The sequence below is a fragment of the Oncorhynchus keta genome, chromosome 8, assembly GCF_023373465.1.
Source record: "Oncorhynchus keta strain PuntledgeMale-10-30-2019 chromosome 8, Oket_V2, whole genome shotgun sequence".
Classification (NCBI taxonomy): domain Eukaryota; kingdom Metazoa; phylum Chordata; class Actinopteri; order Salmoniformes; family Salmonidae; genus Oncorhynchus; species Oncorhynchus keta.
Window position 1 is genome coordinate 4,810,495 of NC_068428.1, and position 21,119 is coordinate 4,831,613.

A 21,119-nucleotide genomic window follows, 5' to 3' on the forward strand; every position below is an offset into this window, starting at 1 on the left:
CCAGGCACCTTAAGGTGGTCTCCAGGTCTTGGTTGGCTCGCTCTGACTGACCGTTAGTTTGGGGATGGAATCCGGAAGACAGTAAAGTTGATGTAAAGTTTAGTTGAGGTAAAGTTGAATCTGGTTAACAGGAGGGCTCAACGGGCCTGCCTTGAATTGAGGCGCTTGGCTGAACGGAGATATTCCAAGTTTTTATGGTCGGTCCAGACCAGGAATGGCTGTTCTGCTCCTTCCAGCCAGTGCCTCCACTCCTCCTACGCCATCTTCACCGCCAGGAGTTCTCGGTTGCCAACATCATAGTTCCTCTCAGCAGGATTGAGAAGATGGGACAGGAAGGCACAGGGATGAAGCTTCTGGTCCTGGGCAGATCGCTGGGACAGGATGGCCCCCACTCCAACATCCGAAGCATCCACTTCCACCACAAATTCACACGAGGGGTTCCGGATGGATGAGAATGGGTGCTGTTGTGAACCGATGCTTCAGGTCCACAAAGGCGTTGTCGATAGCTGGAGACCATTTGAACGGTACCTTGGGGGAGGTGAGTTCCGAGAGGGGGGCCGCCAGGGTGCTGTAATCCCGAATGACACGGCAGTAGAAAGTTTGCAAACCCAAGAAACCATTGCAACTCCACTCACCAATGCTTTCACCTTTCCAGGATCCATCTGAACATTGCCCTCAGCAATGACATATCCCAGAAAGGTGATAGAAGAGCGGTGGAATTCATACTTCTTGGCTTTCACAAACAATTGGTTCTCCAGGAGGCGCTGAAGGACCTGTCTGACATGGAGTACATGTTCTTGGGCAGATCGGGGAAAAAACAGGATGTCGTCCAGGGAGACGAACACAGACTGGTTTAGCATGTTCCGAAGCACATTATTGACCAAAGCCTGGAAGACAGTGGGGGCGTTGGTGAGTTCAAACGGCATGACCTGGTACTCAAAATGTCCACTGCCTGTGTTGAAGGCTGTCTTCCCCTCATAGCCCTCGCGTATCCGAACCAGGTGGTAGGCATTCCGAAGGTCCAACTTGGAAAACATGGTAGCCCCCTCGAGAGGTTCAAATGCCGAGGAGAGGAGAGGTAGGGGGTAACCATTTTTGACAGTGATATTGTTAATTCCCTGGTAGTCAATGCACGGGCCCAGGCTCTTGTCCTTCTTCTCCACAAAGAAAAACCCTGCGCCTGCAGGAAATGCAGAAGGACGGCCCCAGTGGTCAAAGACTCCTCTATGTACTCTTCCATAGCTTTAGTCTCTGGTCCGGACAGAGAATACAACCGACCCTGAGGTGGTGTAGTGCCTGGGAGAAGGTCAATGGCACAATCATAAGGATGGTGCGGGGGAAGGGAAGTAGCACGTGCCTTACTGAACACTTCTAGGAGGTAATTACATTTACATTACATTTAAGTCATTTAGCAGACGCTCTTATCCAGAGCGACTTACAAATTGGTGCATTCACCTTATGACATCCAGTGGAACAGCCACTTTACAATAGTGCATCTAAATCTTTTAAGGGGGGGGGGGTCATGGTATTCAGTAGGAATAGCAGAGACATCCACAGTCTTGCTAACATCCTGAGGAGGACGACTTGGGGAAGGCTGTGCCTCATGTGACAAATACAGGTTTGATTTATCATTAACATTGATTTATCAGTCAAATTTGCTTTTGCAAAGCTCATTTAGGACTACCCAGTACTGAATGATGTCTCGCCTCAAGCAGGAATCCCATGTGGCTTCGGCCTTAGGGATAAGTGAACCAAGTGGTGAATGTACCATAACATTGGCTCTACTGGTTACATTTATGATAATCCAGACAATCTCATTTGATTGGATACCATTGTCTCATTCAATTTAATAAGTTAAATTGTCGAACATACCTTTTCAGGTTCTTCCAATTAAATGAGACATTTTAAACCTTCCTATATTAACCTAGATGAACCAACTTCTCAGGTTAACTAAAGTTTAATTCCCAGCTGCCTATACATTAATTATGAATTAATCATTCATTAATCAAGTCAATTTGTTTTTGCAAATTCATTCACGTTACAGTACTGATGGTTCATTAATGTCTAACGTATTCCAAAACCAAACTTTGGAAAAACAGGAAAAAATTAAATAATCCCCCAAATGTTCTAATAATGTTCAAGCTATCAGAGGGAGTGGTTCCCACTCCTCTGCTAATTAGTGAACCCTCACCCATAACAGGATTGATCTCTGACCTTCACAGCAATACCAACCCTAACTATGCCATTAGAGGAAAAACAGTAGAAATCACGACAAACGCTCTCCAAAATCTAACCCTGATGTCTTGCCATCCAAGATTGGCATTGGTCCAATCACGAGCAAGAAACGGTAGACATAAAGGGACAGGTGGAGAGAACCAGGAAACTAATGACAAAAGAAGAAAAGGGAAAAATTCTGCTAGCTATGGAACTGCGTTTGAAAACTGAACAATTAAATGTAATTGCATTTTATGACGATAATTGCAGCTTATGACGATGAACGAGCACAAACTATTCAACAAAATCGTTTTTGACAGGAACAAAATTGTTTTCTACAGGAACAACTCGATTTAGCCAAAATATGACAATGTCCACGCCAAACTAGTTCAATCTGACGAGTTATCTACAAACAGGAGCACTCAACTTGATAACATGCATGCAGTTTTGTTGAACGTTACTCAAAGTAACACTGTTCTACTACAAATGCTGCAGACCAAAGACAATCAGTTAATTAGCACAATTAAAGTCATTGACCAAATAAATGATGAGAGAACTCAGGTGATGAAAATGAAAATAGGGATTTTTAAGCAAGCGGAGGAAATCTCATCACTGAATCTCTCGCTCCGTACTTAAGACCTCTATCTGCAAACAATGACAGATAAGTTTGAGACCAAAAGGAGCAAGTGCAGCAGAATACCACCCGTAGGTACAATCTGGTGGAATTCCAGAACGGTCACGTGCTACAGCGTGACTACCCAACCAAGCAACCGGAGTCCGGTACTCAAAGGAGTGAAGACGATAGAAGGTTTCAGACTTTGCCTCCCTCATGTGTCCCTCAGTCTTCTGCTCTTGGCCATTCGGCACTGACTAACACTGTCAAACAAGTTTGGAAGGAACACCCACAAGCTTACTATCATAGGCTTTGTCCAGCTTACTTTGGCCTACTCACTGAAACAGGAATGGAAGAGGTGTTACCATTCAAACAAATGTTTCTGTCGAACATGTATTCCACCTTCATTACCTACTTGGGCCTTACAGCCCACCTTGGCTTGCCTATCTTATAACTCATAGAGCTTGCAAGAACAGCTTTTGAGGCTTTGAAGTTTGACCAGGAGCACTCACTCCAGCTAAGAAGGTGCATTATCAGGTATTTGAGCATTGAGAGATGATGCACAACAACGGTTTCTACCACAAAACCACGATTCCAATAACCTCCGCAGTCTAAATAACTGTAAAGTATGTCGCCATCGAAACCAATACGGCTACAATTGACCTGTTTGCTACATTCCTGCACCCAACCCGCACAAAGTGTCAGAGCAGAAGGCTAACAAAGGGTTAAAGGACTATCAAATCGTAGACCAATGTTCTCTATAAGTTCCACTACGTGAAGAACTAAAGCGCTACATTGTTTAGAAAAGGGTAAAAGATCGGTCACAGGACTAGACGGGGAATTGCGGACACCAGGTCCGCAGGAATTAACACCCTTAGCAAGGAAGTACAAAAATCTATTTCGCCCACTCTCACGCGAGACCCTATCCAGGGCCCGCTCGATCAAGAAACAAGCTCGCAGGCTTTGTCTACAGAATCTACAGACTGATACAAAGGCTGCGAAAAACCAGGTCAAAAGTCTTGTTAAAGCCAAGCCCACTCAAAATCCAAAAAGTCGATCCGCTTTCACCTTGAACAGAAATGGCACGTCACGTCGCTGCAAACAACCACTCCACTTTGTGGGGAATATGTCCACTAAACGCGACTCTAAACGGCCATAGCTGGAAACAGTCCCGAGGGACTGCTTAACTTGTCATGCGCTAATTGATTCAGGTGCGACAATATTGCTCATCTCTCAAACATTGTTCGATGACCTCAAAAGGGGTTTGAAGCCAACGAAACGTTGGTTAAAAGTAGAATGAGGCGAAACTACAATTCGAGGGTCATTCAGACTACCTCGGCTCTAACATTGAGAGTCATGCTGAAACTCCACTTCCAGGACGTATCGCTCGTTCACCCTGTGTATGTTACCAGACTCGAATCTGAAACCTTGCTACTCGGAGCAGATTTGATGGATCGGTTACTCCCACTGATGGATTGGAAAAACAACCATGTATGTTTCACAGGCCACAGTGCCTTCTCCACTGACCACACTGTCTTCCCCTAACGCTAGCTGCAATGCAGTCATCCACGAGGGGTATCTGTCAAAAGCACCCCTTGGGAAAAAGACGTTTAGAAACCTCTTGGTGCAGAATCCGATCCAATGAGTTATTACGATATCTCGACACATTCCATCAGCAAACCTGATTGACCATTATTTTCATAATTTCCAGTCTCTGAGAATGAGCAACTTCCCTCCTCCTTGAAGCCGTGCAATACTGTAATTGAGATGAACTTCTCTTGTTCTTAGGACACTTGCGCAAGCACTGCGGCCGTTTCAGCAAGAAACACATCAATGAGCAGAGTGTACTCTGCTTCCGATGATATATCTTCTGCTTTCTTGGGGACCGTCATCCCTTACAATAACACTAACGCCGTCAGTCCAGCAACTGACCCAATGACTCCCACTTGTAAAACACATTGCGATATCACAGACAGATATCCTTGTCTCAGTTCGCAGGTACTGAAGAGGTCGCCACACGCGGACGCTGTGGTGACTGACAGGCCTCGACAGCCACTGAGCGTTTTGAAGCACAAACACCAGGAGATTTGATCGAAAGGTTTCAGCCACTCTCATAACAACGCGGCCGCTGATAACTCGCACATAGGGTCCGACCTTTTCGTTTGTGCCTCGGATACCAACACCAACTGCTGGTGGGGGGGTCCCGAGCCATAAAGGGTGAATAGTAGCCCAGACCCATGATGAGCCTCATCGAGGCCGGTGAGGGAGGGTGGGGAGGGTCGAGACTATGTGCAACACCGTATGAGGCCGTCAGAGCAGAAAACAAATCTAGTTGTAAACTCCCCTATGAGAACAGTGAGGAGCAGACAGGCCCCTAGATGGGGATCATCTTACAACACATCTAAGATATTACCAGTGTGCAAATAAATTCATAAAAAATCCTACCGGGTGGCGCAGTGGTTAAGGGCGCTCTACTGCAGCGCCAGCTGTGCCATCAGAGTCCCTGGGTTCGCGCCCAGGCTCTGTCGTAACCGGCCGCGACCGGGAGGTCCGTGGGGCGACGCACAATTGGCCTAGCGTCGCCCGGGTTAGGGAGGGCTTGGTCGGTAGGGGTGTCCTTGTCTCATCGCGCACCAGCGACTCCTGTGGCGGGCTGGGCGCAGTGTCCGCTAGCGAAGGTGGCCAGGTGCACGGTGTTTCCTCCGGCCATACAGATACCCGCCATGTTCATGTTGTGGAATCAACAGAAGTCAGAAATCATCATCAGAATGCACTCCCAGGAATCTCAGTTCCACAATAAATGTTTGTTTTGTTCGATAAAGTCCATAATTTATGTCCAAATACCTCCTTTTTGTTCACGCGTTTAGTTCACAAATCCAACTTCATGAGGCGTGAACACTGGGTCCAGATACAAAGTTCCGTTACAGTTCATAGAAACATGTCAAACGATGTATAGAATCAATCTTTATGATGTTTTTAACATACATCTTCACTAATGTTTCAACCGGAGAATTCCTTTGTCTTTAGAAATGCAATGGAACGCAGCTACCTCTCACAGGTTGAAACAGCTCTCATTCTCTCCTCCTTCACAGTAGAAGCCTTAAACAAGATTCTAAAGACTGTTGACATCTAGTGGAAGCCTTAGGAAGTGCATTCGGACCAAATCTATCTTGGGTAGGCGGCAGAGTAGCCTTGTGGTTACAGCGTTGGACTAGTAACCGGAAGGTTGCAAGTTCAAACCCCCGAGCTGACAAGGTACAAATCTGTCGTTCTGCCCCTGAACAGGCAGTTAACCCACTGTTCCCAGGCCGTCATTGTAAATAAGAATTTGTTCTTAACTGACTTGCCTGGTTAAATAAAATAAAAAAATAAAAAAATAAAAAGTTGAAAAACTACAAATCTCAGATTTCCCACTTCCTGGTTGGACTTTTTCTCAGGTTTTTGCCTGCCATATGAGTACTCACAGACATCATTCAAACAGTTTTAGAAACGTCAGAGTGTTTTCCATCCAAATCTACTAATAATATGCATATCGTAGCTTCTGGGCCTGAGTAGCAGGCAGTTTACTCTGGGCACCTTATTCATCCAAGCTACTTGGTTAGGGGGTGGGATGACCTGAAATATTCTTCTTTTACAAACTGTTATGCTGTTTTCAAATGAAACACAATACCGTGCTCTTGTTAAAGCTTTTAGAATGTATTCGTTTTTTTTAGATGTTAAAGTGTACATTTTCCAGCTATCAGGTTTACATCTAAATATTGTGAAACGTATGTGATGAAACTTCATGAAACTATTTGTGAAAAGATGTAATGTGATGTTAACCTTCAAAATGAGAGCATGGGTTTTTCATATAAAGTTAACCAAATCAATGGCCACGCCATCAGCGTCATGAACCGCCCTTTTCTCTGAAATATATAAAATTACAATTCACACCAGACCACACAAACCACGGTGTAAGCTAAGGTTGCAAATGGTTGAATTTCTGTGACCAAAAAATGCCGGGTGATGCTAGTGTGTGAAGTGGTTTAAACTTTAATTCTACCAAAGGATAAGTCAAATCAAATCAAATTTATTTATATAGCCCTTCGTACATCCGCTGATATCTCAAAGTGCTGTACAGAAACCCAGCCTAAAACCCCAAACAGCAAGCAATGCAGGTGTAGAAGCACGGTGGCTAGGAAAAACTCCCTAGAAAGGCCAAAACCTAGGAAGAAACCTAGAGAGGAACCAGGCTATGTGGGGTGGCCAGTCCTCTTCTGGTTGTGCCGGGTGGAGATTATAACAGAACATGGCCAAGATGTTCAAATGTTCATAAATGACCAGCATGGTCGAATAATAATAAGGCAGAACAGTTGAAACTGGAGCAGCAGCACGGCCAGGTGGATTGGGGACAGCAAGGAGTCATCATGTCAGGTAGTCCTGGAGCATGGTCCTAGGCTCAGGTCCTCCGAGAGAGAGAAAGAAAGAGAGGAGAGAATTAGAGAACGCACACTTAGATTCACACAGGACACCGAATAGGACAGGAGAAGTACTCCAGATATAACAAACTGACTCTAGCCCCCCGACACATAAACTACATAAACTACTGCAGCATAAATGGTGGCTGAGACAGGAGGGGTCAGGAGACACTGTGGCCCCATCCGAGGACACCCCCGGACAGGGCCAAACAGGAAGGATATAACCCCACCCACTTTGCCAAAGCACAGCCCCCTCACCACTAAAGGGATATCTTCAACCACCATCTTACCATCCTGAGACAAGGCTGAGTATAGCCCACAAAGATCTCCGCCATGGCACAACCCAAGGGGGGGTGCCAACCCAGACAGGATGACCACATCAGTGAATCAACCCACTCAGGTGACGCACCCCTTCCAGGGACGGCATGAGAGAGCCCCAGTAAGCCAGTGACTCAGCCCCTGTAATAGGGTTAGAGGCAGAGAATCCCAGTGGAAAGAGGGGAACCGGCCAGGCAGAGACAGCAAGGGCAGTTCGTTGCTCCAGAGCCTTTCCGTTCACCTTCCCACTCCTGGGCCACACTACACTCAATCATACGACCCACTGAAGAGATGAGTCTTCAGTAAAGACTTAAAGGTTGAGACTGAGTTTGCGTCTCTGACATGGGTAGGCAGACCGTTCCATAAAAATGGAGCTCTATAGGAGAAAGCCCTGCCTCCAGCAGTTTGCTTAGAAATTCTAGGGACAATTAGGAGGCCTGCGTCTTGTGACCGTAGCGTACGTGTAGGTATGTACGGCAGGACCAAATCAGAGAGATAGGTAGTAGCAAGCCCATGTAATGCTTTGTAGTCAGAGAACGTCGTCCCCACATTGGAATGGCTAGAACTCTATAGGCCATTAAACCAGACCGCAGGTAGTTGGCGACACGACTGGAAATGGTTCAACTCTGAGACTATCGATCACTAATAATAAGGGAGAAATTCTAGACGACACAAATTACTTGTCTGCAGCTAGAAATGACGTAAACCTAGAATGAGAATACCGACAACCGCCGAATCCACTATTCTATGAGAATATTTCTGAATGTTACTCTGAAGTATCCAGTCTAACTACCTACAACCACGAAAGACATAGTGACTTCTAGGAAAGTTAACCAGAGACTCTGATGAACCCTACAGGACAATCAAGGATTTCAACAGAGAAGACAACGACATACAGGCGTAAATATATAAACATTGCAGTTATTCTCTAATGAGTGGCCGTTCATGTGCAAAGGATTAGCATTTCAATGAATAGAATTATGGACTGTGTGTAGTGAATCCATTTAGTCTTTCACGCTCTTTCTCAGTCCCCACCAATTTCCGTTGACTAACATGCTGTCATATCAGCTTAGCCCACTAGGAACTTTTCTATCATTGTTAGTAATCATTATCTACTGTTTGTTTGAAATGTAATGCTGTGTGATTATTTAGTTAGTTAGTAAATAAATAATTAAGACAATTTGTTTATAGCTGATTCATTATGGAAACCAGGGTTCGTGCAGATAACTAAGAATTGTACAATGTTTGGAATTAGATTAATGAGGTAACAATGAATAATTCATAAACAGAAGACTTATTGATACATTTACATTACATTTACATTTAAGTCATTTAGCAGACGCTCTTATCCAGAGCGACTTACAAATTGGTGCATTCACCTTATGACATCCAGTGGAACAGCCACTTTACAATAGTGCATCTAAATCTTTTAAGGGGGGGGGGGTGAGAAGGATTACTTTATCCTATCCTAGGTATTCCTTAAAGAGGTGGGGTTTCAGGTGTCTCCGGAAGGTGGTGATTGACTCCGCTGTCCTGGCGTCGTGAAGGAGTTTGTTCCACCATTGGGGGGCCAGAGCAGGAACTGTACTTCCTCAGTGGTAGGGAGGCGAGCAGGCCAGAGGTGGATGAACGCAGTGCCCTTGTTTGGGTGTAGGGCCTGATCAGAGCCTGGAGGTACTGAGGTGCCGTTCCCCTCACAGCTCCGTAGGCAAGCACCATGGTCTTGTAGCGGATGCGAGCTTCAACTGGAAGCCAGTGGAGAGAGCGGAGGAGCGGGGTGACGTGAGAGAACTTGGGAAGGTTGAACACCAGACGGGCTGCGGCGTTCTGGATGAGTTGTAGGGGTTTAATGGCACAGGCAGGGAGCCCAGCCAACAGCGAGTTGCAGTAATCCAGACGGAGATGACAAGTGCCTGGATTAGGACCTGCGCCGCTTCCTGTGTGAGGCAGGGTCGTACTCTGCGGATGTTGTAGAGCATGAACCTACAGGAACGGGCCACCGCCTTGATGTTAGTTGAGAACGACAGGGTGTTGTCCAGGATCACGCCAAGGTTCTTAGCGCTCTGGGAGGAGGACACAATGGAGTTGTCAACCGTGATGGCGAGATCATGGAACGGGCAGTCCTTCCCGGGAGGAAGAGCAGCTCCGTCTTGCCGAGGTTCAGCTTGAGGTGGTGATCCGTCATCCACACTGATATGTCTGCCAGACATGCAGAGATGCGATTCGCCACCTGGTCATCAGAAGGGGGAAAGGAGAAGATTAATTGTGTGTCGTCTGCATAGCAATGATAGGAGAGACCATGTGAGGTTATGACAGAGCCAAGTGACTTGGTGTATAGCGAGAATAGGAGAGGGCCTAGAACAGAGCCCTGGGGGACACCAGTGGTGAGAGCGCGTGGTGAGGAGACAGATTCTCGCCGCGCCACCTGGTAGGAGCGACCTGTCAGGTAGGACGCAATCCAAGCGTGGGCCGCGCCGGAGATGCCCAACTCGGAGAGGGTGGAGAGGAGGATCTGATGGTTCACAGTATCGAAGGCAGCCGATAGGTCTAGAAGGATGAGAGCAGAGGAGAGAGAGTTAGCTTTAGCAGTGCGGAGCGCCTCCGTGATACAGAGAAGAGCAGTCTCAGTTGAATGACTAGTCTTGAAACCTGACTGATTTGGATCAAGAAGGTCATTCTGAGAGAGATAGCGGGAGAGCTGGCCAAGGACGGCACGTTCAAGAGTTTTGGAGAGAAAAGAAAGAAGGGATACTGGTCTGTAGTTGTTGACATCGGAGGGATCGAGTGTAGGTTTTTTCAGAAGGGGTGCAACTCTCGCTCTTTTGAGGACGGAAGGGACGTAGCCAGCGGTCAGGGATGAGTTGATGAGCGAGGTGAGGTAAGGGAGAAGGTCTCCGGAAATGGTCTGGAGAAGAGAGGAGGGGATAGGGTCAAGCGGGCAGGTTGTTGGGCGGCCGGCCGTCACAAGACGCGAGATTTCATCTAGAGAGAGAGGGGAGAAAGAGGTCAGAGCATAGGGTAGGGCAGTGTGAGCAGAACCAGCGGTGTCATTTGACATAGCAAACGAGGATCGGATGTCGTCGACCTTCTTTTCAAAATGGTTGACGAAGTCATCTGCAGAGAGGGAGGAGGGGGGAGGGGGAGGAGGATTCAGGAGGGAGGAGAAGGTGGCAAAGAGCTTCCTAGGGTTAGAGGCAGATGCTTGGAATTTAGAGTGGTAGAAAGTGGCTTTAGCAGCAGAGACAGAGGAGGAAAATGTAGAGAGGAGGGAGTGAAAGGATGCCAGGTCCGCAGGGAGGCGAGTTTTCCTCCATTTCCGCTCGGCTGCCCGGAGCCCTGTTCTGTGAGCTCGCAATGAGTCGTCGAGCCACGGAGCGGGAGGGGAGGACCGAGCCGGCCTGGAGGATAGGGGACATAGAGAGTCAAATGATGCAGAAAGGGAGGAGAGGAGGGTTGAGGAGGCAGAATCAGGAGATAGGTTGGAGAAGGTTTGAGCAGAGGGAAGAGATGATAGGATGGAAGAGGAGAGAGTAGCGGGGGAGAGAGAGCGAAGGTTGGGACGGCGCGATACCATCCGAGTAGGGGCAGTGTGGGAAGTGTTGGATGAGAGCGAGAGGGAAAAGGATACAAGGTAGTGGTCGGAGACTTGGAGGGAGTTGCAATGAGGTTAGTGGAAGAACAGCATCTAGTAAAGATGAGGTCGAGCGTATTGCCTGCCTTGTGAGTAGGTGGGGAAGGTGAGAGGGTGAGGTCAAAAGAGGAGAGGAGTGGAAAAAGGAGGCAGAGAGGAATGAGTCAAAGGTAGACGTGGGGAGGTTAAAGTCGCCCAGAACTGTGAGAGGTGAGCCGTCCTCAGGAAAGGAGCTTATCAAGGCATCAAGCTCATTGATGAACTCTCCGAGGGGACCTGGAGGGCGATAAATGATAAGGATGTTAAGCTTGAAAGGGCTGGTAACTGTGACAGCATGGAATTCAAAGGAGGCGATAGACAGATGGGTAAGGGGAGAAAGAGAGAATGACCACTTGGGAGAGATGAGGATCCCGGTGCCACCACCCCGCTGACCAGAAGCTTGCGGGGTGTGCGAGAACACGTGGGCGGACGAAGAGAGAGCAGTAGGAGTAGCAGTGTTATCTGTGGTGATCCATGTTTCCGTCAGTGCCAAGAAGTCGAGGGACTGGAGGGAGGCATAGGCTGAGATGAACTCTGCCTTGTTGGCCGCAGATCGGCAGTTCCAGAGGCTACCGGAGACCTGGAACTCCACGTGGGTCGTGCGCGCTGGGACCACCAGATTAGGGTGGCCGCGGCCACGCGGTGTGGAGCGTTTGTATGGTCTGTGCAGAGAGGAGAGAACAGGGATAGACAGACACATAGTTGACAGGCTACAGAAGAGGCTACGCTAATGCAAGGAGATTGAATGACAAGTGGACTACACGTCTCGAATGTTCAGAAAGTTACGCTTACGTAGCAAGAATCTTATTGACTAAAATGATTAAAATGATACAGTACTGCTGAAGTAGGCTAGCTGGCAGTGGCTGCGTTGTTGACTTTGTAGGCTAGCTGGCAGTGGCTGCGTTGTTGACACTACACTAATCAAGTCGTTCCGTTGAGTGTAATAGTTTCTACAGTGCTGCTATTCGGGGGCTAGCTGGCTAGCTAGCAGTGTTGATTACGTTACGTTGCGTTAAAAGAACGACAATAGCTGGCTAGCTAACCTAGAAAATCGCTCTGGACTACACCATTATCTTTGATACAAAGACGGCTATGTAGCTAGCTATGTAGCTAGCTACGATCAAACAAATCAAACCGTTGTGCTGTAATGAAATGAAATGAAAATGTGATACTACCTGTGGAGCGAAGCGGAATGCGACCGGGTTGTTGAGTGCAGTAGTTCTATTCTTGATAAGATGTGAAAATATCTGAAGAGTCGATTCTGGAAATAGAGACTCTAAAAACATTTTCCCATGGTGCCCCGACTTCCAAATTAATTAAAGTTTACATTATTAGTTTAATCACGTAATAATAATTACACATAGAGAATGAATTTGATAAAATAACAGTCTTCACATTTAATGATAGTCACAGACACGATACAGTGCATTTGGAAAGTATTCAGGCCCCTTGACTTTTTCCAGATTTTGTTTTGTTAAAACTTTATTCTACATTTTTCAGACCCTTTGATATGACACCGAAATTGAGCTCAGGTGCACCATGTTTCCACTGATCATCCTTGAGATGTTTCTACAACTTGATTGGAGTCCACCTGTGGTAAATTCCATTGATTCCAATTCCATAGTTCCTCTGTGGAGATGGGAGAACCTTCAAGAAGGACAACCATCTGTGCAGCACCACCAATCAGGCCTTTATGGTAGAGTGGCCTGACGGAAGCCACTCCTTAGTAAAAGCCACGACAGCCTGCGTGGAGTTTGCCAAAAGGCACCTAAAGGGCTCTGACCATGAGTCTGATGAAACCAAGATTGAACTCTTTGCCCTGAATGTCAAGCGTCACATGTGGAGGAAACCTGGCACCATCCCTTAGGTGAAGGCTGGTGGTGGCAGCATCATACTGCAGGGATGTTTTTCAGCAGCAGGGACTGGGAGACTAGATGAACGAAGCAAAGTACAGAGAGATCCTTGATGAAAGGTCCTGAGCGCTCAGGACCTCAGACTGGGGTGAAGGTTCACCTTCCAACAGGACAACGACCCTAAGCACACAGCCAAGACAACGCAGCTGTGACTTCGGGACAAGTCTCTGAATGTTCTTGAGTGGCCCAGGCAGAGCCCAGACTTGAACCCAGTCGAACATCTCTGGAGAGACCTGAAAATAGCTTTTCAGCGATGCTCCCCATCCAACCTGACAGAGCTTGAGATGATCTGAAGAGAAGAATGGGAGAAACTCCCCAAATACAGGTGTAGCGTCTTACCCAAGAAGACTCAAGGCTGTAATCGCTGCCATAGGTGCTACAACAAAGTACTGAGTAAAGGCTCTGAATACTTAAATAAATACTATATTTCAGTTTTTATTTTTAATACATTTGCTAAAATGTCTAAACCTGTTTTTATTTTGTCATTATGGGGTATTGTGTGTAGAAAGAATTTGATCAATTTTTGAATAAGGCTTTATAAAATAACAAAATGTGGAAAAAGTCAAAGGGTCGGAATACTTTCCAAATGCACTGTATATGGATCTGTGCCAATTACTTTGAACTGGATTGTGCTTACAGCATGAGCAGTCGTGAGTAGACGCGCTTGTTTTGAGATCAAAGCCAGAGCTGCATGTAGCCAAGAGCACAAAACATGTACATTTCTGGATATCTTTGAAAAGCGAGTCGGGTAAAGAGCTTTTTTGTTGTCTTAAAGGGGCAGTGTGTATTTTGAGACAGGCTTGAATAAGCTAAGTAGCCAATAGGCAGAGGGTAGCACAAGTGGTTTCTTGCATCAAACAACACAACAGCATTTTCAGTCACCAAGTGAATAAACAGGTTGATGTCAAGTTTTTTTCAAAAGTGTCATGGAATGTAGGTCTACATTGAACAACACAAATCGGCTGCTACTGTAGGCTTAATGATAGAACAGCTATTTCCATTTTAATATGTTATGGGATGAATTTTCTCCATTGTTTTTGATGGTAGGCCACAAAGAGTTCAATCTTGGCCTACATTATTATTATTATTATTATTATTATTTTTTAATTTTACCCCCTTTTTCTCCCCAATTTCATGGTATCCAATTGTTTAGTAGCTACTATCTTGTCTCATCGTTACAACTCCCGTACGGGCTCGGGAGAGACGAAGGTCGAAAGCCATGCGTCCTCCGAAACACAACCAAGCAGCACTGCTTCTTAACACAGCGCGCATCCAACCCGGAAGCCAGCCGCACCAATGTGTCGAAGGAAACACCGTGCACCTGGCGACCTGGTTAGCGTGCACTGCGCCCGGCCCGCCACAGGAGTCACTAGTACGCGATGAGACAATGATATCCCTACCGGCCAAACCCTCCCTAACCAGGACGACGCTAGGCCAATTGTGCGTCGCCCCGTGGACCTCCCGGTCGCGGCCGGCTGCGACAGAGCCTGGGATCGAACCCAGTCTCTGGTGGCACAGCTAGCACGGCAATGAAGCGCCTTAGACCACTGCGCCACCCGGGAGGACCTGGTAAGCCTACATTATGATCAAATAGCCACAGTAGCCTATATAGCCACTGTTAAAACTAACTTAAAGTGGGTACAGTCTCAGTGTTCACAGTAAATGCGCACTGGACGTTGCACAGAATTTACACAACGTTCAAGTTTGCGCTTAACATTTGCCCTGAGAACAGCCTCAATTCGTTGGGACATGGGACTCTACAGGGTGTCGAAAGTGTTCCGACAGGGATGCTGGCCCATGTTGACTTCAGTGATTCCCACAGTTGTGTCAATTTGGCTGGATGTCCTTTGGGTGGTGAACCATTCTTGATACACAAGGGAAAAGCAGAATTGCAGTTCTTGACACCCTCCAACCAGTGTTCCTGGCACCTACTACCGTACCCAGTTCAAAGGCACTTATATTTTTTGTCTTGCCCATTCACCCTCTGAATGGCACACAAACACAATCCCTGTCTCAATTGTCTAAAGGCATAAACATCCATCTTTAACCTGTCTCCTCCCCTTCATCTACACTTTTTTAAGTGGATTTAACAAGTGACGTCAATAAGGGATTATAGCTTTCACCTGGATTCACCTGGTCAGTCTGTCAAAGAAAGAGCAGGTTTTCCTAATGTTTTGTACACTCAGTGTATGTCCCTAGTATGAGCAGGGGACATATTATGTCATATTATGTCCAGAGAGGGCAGTCAGAGTTGACATTAGTGATGATGAGACACATACAGTCATGACAGCTCTGGGTTAGAGGTTGCATTGGTCACACATATCCTTTCCCTTCCTCTCTGCCTCTTGATCTGTATATGTTGCAAAAAGGCAAAAGGGTCTATTTCATGCCGACTACGCCACTGCATCCACCACAGCAGATCCTCCCCTTTTTCATTCACTTCACAGCATTACACTATGTATTAGATCAGTAATAATACAACTTGAAATAATGGCACCAATGAAGTAATCAGGACCTTTGTCGTTACATACAACGTGTGTATAACATCACATTTGGACACATTCAACAAATATTAGTCCACTGTAACATTGCATAATGATATTAAAATGGTTGATACGGATGACTGAACCTTTGTCCTCCATCAGTCTGGCATTAAGGACAGTCATAGTCTGAAAGCAATAATTTGCCCAGTCTATTTTAATACAATTATATACAAACATTGAAATGCTCACATAGAGGCTTACAGGACATCAGGATGGCAGTTTGGCTCCAATTTATAGCTTAGGACAGCGGGCCCTTGTAATTATATTACTGTGGTGGAACATGTGCAAGGTCATTTGCAAGGTCCTTTTGAAGACAAAACATTGTTTTTAGCACTGTGCTCCTATTATTTGGATTATCTGAGAATACGAGATTAAGAAGCATGACCAATATAATTCATTTGAGTTCATCAGCTCCAAAACAGTGCCCCCCTCCCAAAACAGTGCCCCCCTCCCAAAACAGTGCTCCCCCCTCCCAAAACAGTGCTCCCCCTCCCAAAACAGTGCTCCCCCTCCCAAAACAGTGTTCACCCCCTCCCAAAACAGTGCTCCCCCTCCCAAAACAGTGCTCCCCCTCCCAAAACAGTGTTCCCCCTCCCAAAACAGTGTCCCCCTCCCAAAACAGTGTTCCCCCTCCCAAAACAGTGTCCCCCCTCCCAAAACAGTGTTCACCCCCTCCCAAAACAGTGCTCCACCCCCTCCCAAAACAGTGCTCCCCCCTCCCAAAACAGTGCTCCCCCTCCCAAAACAGTGCTCCCCCTTCCAAAACAGTGTCCCCCCCTCCCAAAACAGTGTCCCCCTCCCAAAACAGTGTCCCCCCTCCCAAAACAGTGCTCCCCCTCCCAAAACAGTGCTCCCCCTCCCAAAACAGTGCTCCCCCTCCCAAAACAGTGCCCCCCTCCCAAAACAGCTCCACAGTCGTATTTACTTATTAGCAGATTGTGAAGGATAGGTTCATTTTCTTTGGTTCAATGGAAGTGGTGGGCTGCACAATCATTGATGTTACCGACTCTAAAATACTTTTATTTAACACTGACGGGTGTCTCTTTATTTGTTATAGGAATGGCCAGCATCCCTACCCATTGCGTTCAGCAGTTGTAGAATTGAAACGCCGTATCACAAAGACCTCTTCAAATGTTCCACTGATCTGTAATAATAACGGTTAAAGTTGACTTCATTGAAATGTTACAAAGTTTTCATGTTTGTATGATTATCAATTCACTTACCATGTCCACCTCTGATATACTGTCCAAACTCTCCACCTGAACATCCACCCCTACAGGGACAGCAGGGCCTGCAAAACAACAGTCACAAGAACGAGATTATTTTCCTTCTTATTATTATATTTCTGAGTCAAGGATTCGGTTTCAGGTGGAAAGACAGTTTCCCCTTGAGAGTGGCCATAATCACATAACACGATTTAGGGTAAGCTAGTGTGAAACAGAAGAATTCTACTTTCTCTTGGTAGATATACAGTGCAGTAAAAAAAGGTATGTGAACCCCTGCACAGTTGTCAAATGTTGTTGTGTTGAGTCTGAAATGTTGACACTTTCAATTGTTACCCTGTGAAGTAGGCTGTGTAGATCAGTAGAAAAATACATTGAACGTGTCAACATTTCAGACAAACACCACAAAATGTGAAAACTGTGCAGCACTATTCTACTGCACTAGTGTCGATTAAAAAAAAGAAAGATTATCTGTCTAAGATTACGTCTTAACTTGCTCGCGCTGATATTTTCTCCATACTTCTTCCTTGTTATGTCTAGTAGTTTACTTTTCCTTTCATCACTATACCACAATCCCAGAAAGATTTGGCATTACACGGTATTACAGCTACAGATATCTTCAGCTCATTTTTTAAAAACCCTTTCGTTTCAGTATTGAGGGCAATACCACACACTCGTGTTGAAGTATTCATTTGATTGAAGTGGATGAGTCATGAGTGATAGATTTGGGTTAGATTTTAGGATTTGCGAGGATATTGAATCCAAATAACTCCATATAAGGTCATGTTTATTTTCACAGCACATACATTCTATGAATCAGTTCTATATGCAATTATATGGCACACAGTTTCATCCATTCGATGTTAAAGGTTCACATAAGAAGCACAAGTAATGCATAATACATATTTTTGTGTTATGCATTGTGGGTAATGTCCTGATCGCCTGCCATTGAATAATTTAGCAAGGCCCAAGGGGGTGTGGTATATGACCAATATACCACGGTTAATGGCTGTGCTTGGGCACGACACATCGCGGAGTGCCTGGACACAGCCCTTAGCCGTGGTACATTGGCCACATACCACAAATCCTGAGGTGCCTTATTGCTATTATAAACTGGTTACCAACGTAATTAGAGCAGTAAAAATAGATGTTTTGTCATACCCGTGGTATACGGTCTGATATACCACGGCTATCAGCCAATCAGCATTCAGGGCTCGAGCCACCCAGTTTATAATCTGCGCTAGCTGCTGTAGTACCAGCCTCTGAACCCTCATGTAATCACTAGTAACTAAAGCCTCCTTTCACTCAGCCTTCCCTCGCCTGTTGCCTGGAAGAGAGGATATTAACTCCTCGCCTTGTGCCAGCTGGGTGCGCTGTCATCCCTCGCTCACACCATATGCCATCCATCAGATCCTAAACTGGAACCCAGGCACCAGCTCCCCTCCCAGCACCTGTGCGGACAATGCTGCCAGCTGCTGGGAGAAAGGCCTCCCACAGCCTCTACCCCTGTAATAGATCATGCTAGCGGGGATTGGGCTGTTATTTAAGATTTTTTTTAAATCTTTCATTCATAGTGATTACATGTGCTCTCTCCATCTGCTCCTCCTGCCTTTGCGGAGCCACTGGTTATTTTGTAGAGGCTGTGGGAGATGTGATCTTGTAAAAAGACCACTGCTGAGAACAATCATTATGGGTCGTTATGGGGTCATGTTCAGAGGACGGAGCACTGTGTGTTTGACCTTTTACTTAAATTCATATCAGTTTCCCTGTTCCCCCTAGCAGTTACTTGATTGCTAAAGCTCTCTTAAAACATATTCTGATGATGCAAATCTGAAATGTTCAATCAGAGCCATACAATGTATCATTAACTGATCAGATCACAGCTCTGTGTGATCGAGAATGTCATCTGAAATTGTCTGAACTACTCAGTCTCTTCATAGAGTGGGTCCTTAGTATGGTCTGGTAAACAGTTGTCAGTGGAGCACACAAGTAGAAAAATCTATGTTCTGTGCGGATTCATTGAGTCATCAAGAATGTCTCTGTTAGAAGTCAACATGACAGAGGAAGCTATTCCTCAGCCAGCATAAAGACTTCAAAGACACAGAACCCCCCCCCATGGCAAATCAGTTGATCAGCAGCATTTCATCAGTCTATTTTCTCATACACAGGACAACCGCTAGCTATCCGAATCTCTGCACAGCAAAATGATGTAACCTTCCCGTAAAATACCAGCATATCAGGAAAGATCACCAAATCTGTCATAAGACCTTAAATAGACATGACATGAATGCTGAATGGGGGGGGGGGGAGCCCTTTCATCTATTTCACATAAAAACATTTTTAAAAAGCTAGAACGTCAAATTAAAGCCATGGACAGGTCTTTACACGCCTCGGATGGTGTTTTCTACCCAATGGGAGATGATTAAAATTCTTTGTTTTTATACTTATGTTTATCGGTAAACCCGGGACATTTGAACTTGCTGTACTGTGTGACAAATATGACATTCACTGCAACAGCAAATCTCCATGTCTCCGTATCCGAACGTTGTTTAGACGGTGGATTTTCAAACAGAAACCAGCCAGAAACCAAACCTCCAAGGATCCACAGAATGGAATATTCGTGGTAGTTTTGTGCAGACAACTGGCATGGAAATAAAAGTGAATCTCCTTTTCTCTGCTATTTATAAAAGTTTAAATGGTAATTGAGCAGCAGGGGTTCCCTACAGTCATAACCTGAAACACATGGGAACAGCTCTAACATTCATACTGGGGATATTTACAGCCTTATCCCCATAAAGGCCTTCCCACCGGCAGAGCACTGTATGCATAATGCAAAACCTCACATACTTGTTGTCTCTGGAAGAAAAAAAAACGACATTCGCACAGCCCTAATTCTAAACAAACAATTAACTTTTATCTCTCTGTGAAAATGATGCCACACAAAGCTGTTCATTGTGTGCAATGGGACAATGCAGTTGCTTCTTCCCAGTGGGATGTCTCTGATTGTGTTTTGGAAAGAGACCTCATGCTGGCACGCCACAATGTCACACAGATAACATTCCTCCAGTGAGCGGGGAGCGGCTGCGTAAGAGGCTTTCGCTTGTGCGACTGCTTCCGTTTGAAGCTAGGGAAGTAAAAACCTAGCCACCGCTATACATCTCCCACCCAAATTAATACAGACAGTTTTCACAGGCTTACACAAGTCAACTTTTCATAATGTTTGTATAAGACAGACAATTTGAATCTCCCAAAGCTCTCTATTCCGGGACACGAGGCTGTGTCTGTGTGTCCATTTACAGATACACTGAAGGGTTTTATGTAGGATCCCCTATTTGAAATTCTTCATGTCTGAGCTGCCACTCAAGTTCAGTAACACTACATACAGTACATTATTCACCAGGGAAATATGCAGCATCCCATTTCATGCATTTCAAAAGCTCCTCCTATACCTGCCTTACACTTTGGCAAACATGTCAAACCAGGTGTGGATACCGAATGGATTGCTACAGAGGAATTCATTCTCAAAGTGTCATATCTCACTAGCTCCTGTGTGTATTGATATGAGACTACTTTTTCACACAGATGTACGTTCTCTGCTGGATATGCTTCAACCAGAGTGGCACCACTCCAGTCCCCAAGGGCCACAAGCTTGCTGGTGTTTTTTTCCGTTCCACACTGGCACTTAATTAAAGTTCAGAGACATTCATTGGTTTCCCAGAGAGGTCACAGGAAGTACACACATGGAAACAGACATACACTGCGGCCCTCAAGGAACAGTTTTGCACCCCTGATCTGAACAGTGATATCAGGGCCCCTTTCCCGGGTTTAGAGGGCTCTGGATTCTACTTTTGTTAAATCAGTCAACAAGATGTTTAGAACCATGTCCTTACCTGCAAAGGCTGGTCTCATGGTGAAATCATGGTCATCCACTCGCAGCAGGTTGTCTGTCTTCAATTTGCGAGATTTGGTGTTATCAACCATCCTTTTTCCAGTCAGGGGACTGCAAAAGAAAACGGCAATCAATAGGCTACTTCTGAAAATATTGGTGGAGAACAGCTATCTGTCTCCATCCAGTCCTTACTCCTTACAGAGAACCACCCAACCACCTTTAAAATGACCTTCAAACCACAACAGTCAGATTACGACTGGGCCCAAATTTGGAACAGGG

At 45.8% G+C, this 21,119-nt stretch overlaps 1 protein-coding gene across 1 annotated transcript in view; it reads right to left on the reverse strand.

The window, feature by feature from the left end:
- The window catches only part of LOC118386723 (gamma-aminobutyric acid receptor subunit rho-2-like), a 38,661-nt gene that overhangs the window by 10,333 nt on the left and 7,209 nt on the right, over positions 1–21,119 (reverse strand). The window contains exons 2-3 of the mRNA XM_035774476.2: positions 20,842–20,951; positions 16,952–17,019 (exon numbers count right to left, since the gene is read on the reverse strand). Of these exons, the coding sequence (XP_035630369.1) occupies positions 16,952–17,019; positions 20,842–20,951 (178 nt within the window). The remainder of the gene's footprint in view (positions 1–16,951; positions 17,020–20,841; positions 20,952–21,119) is intronic.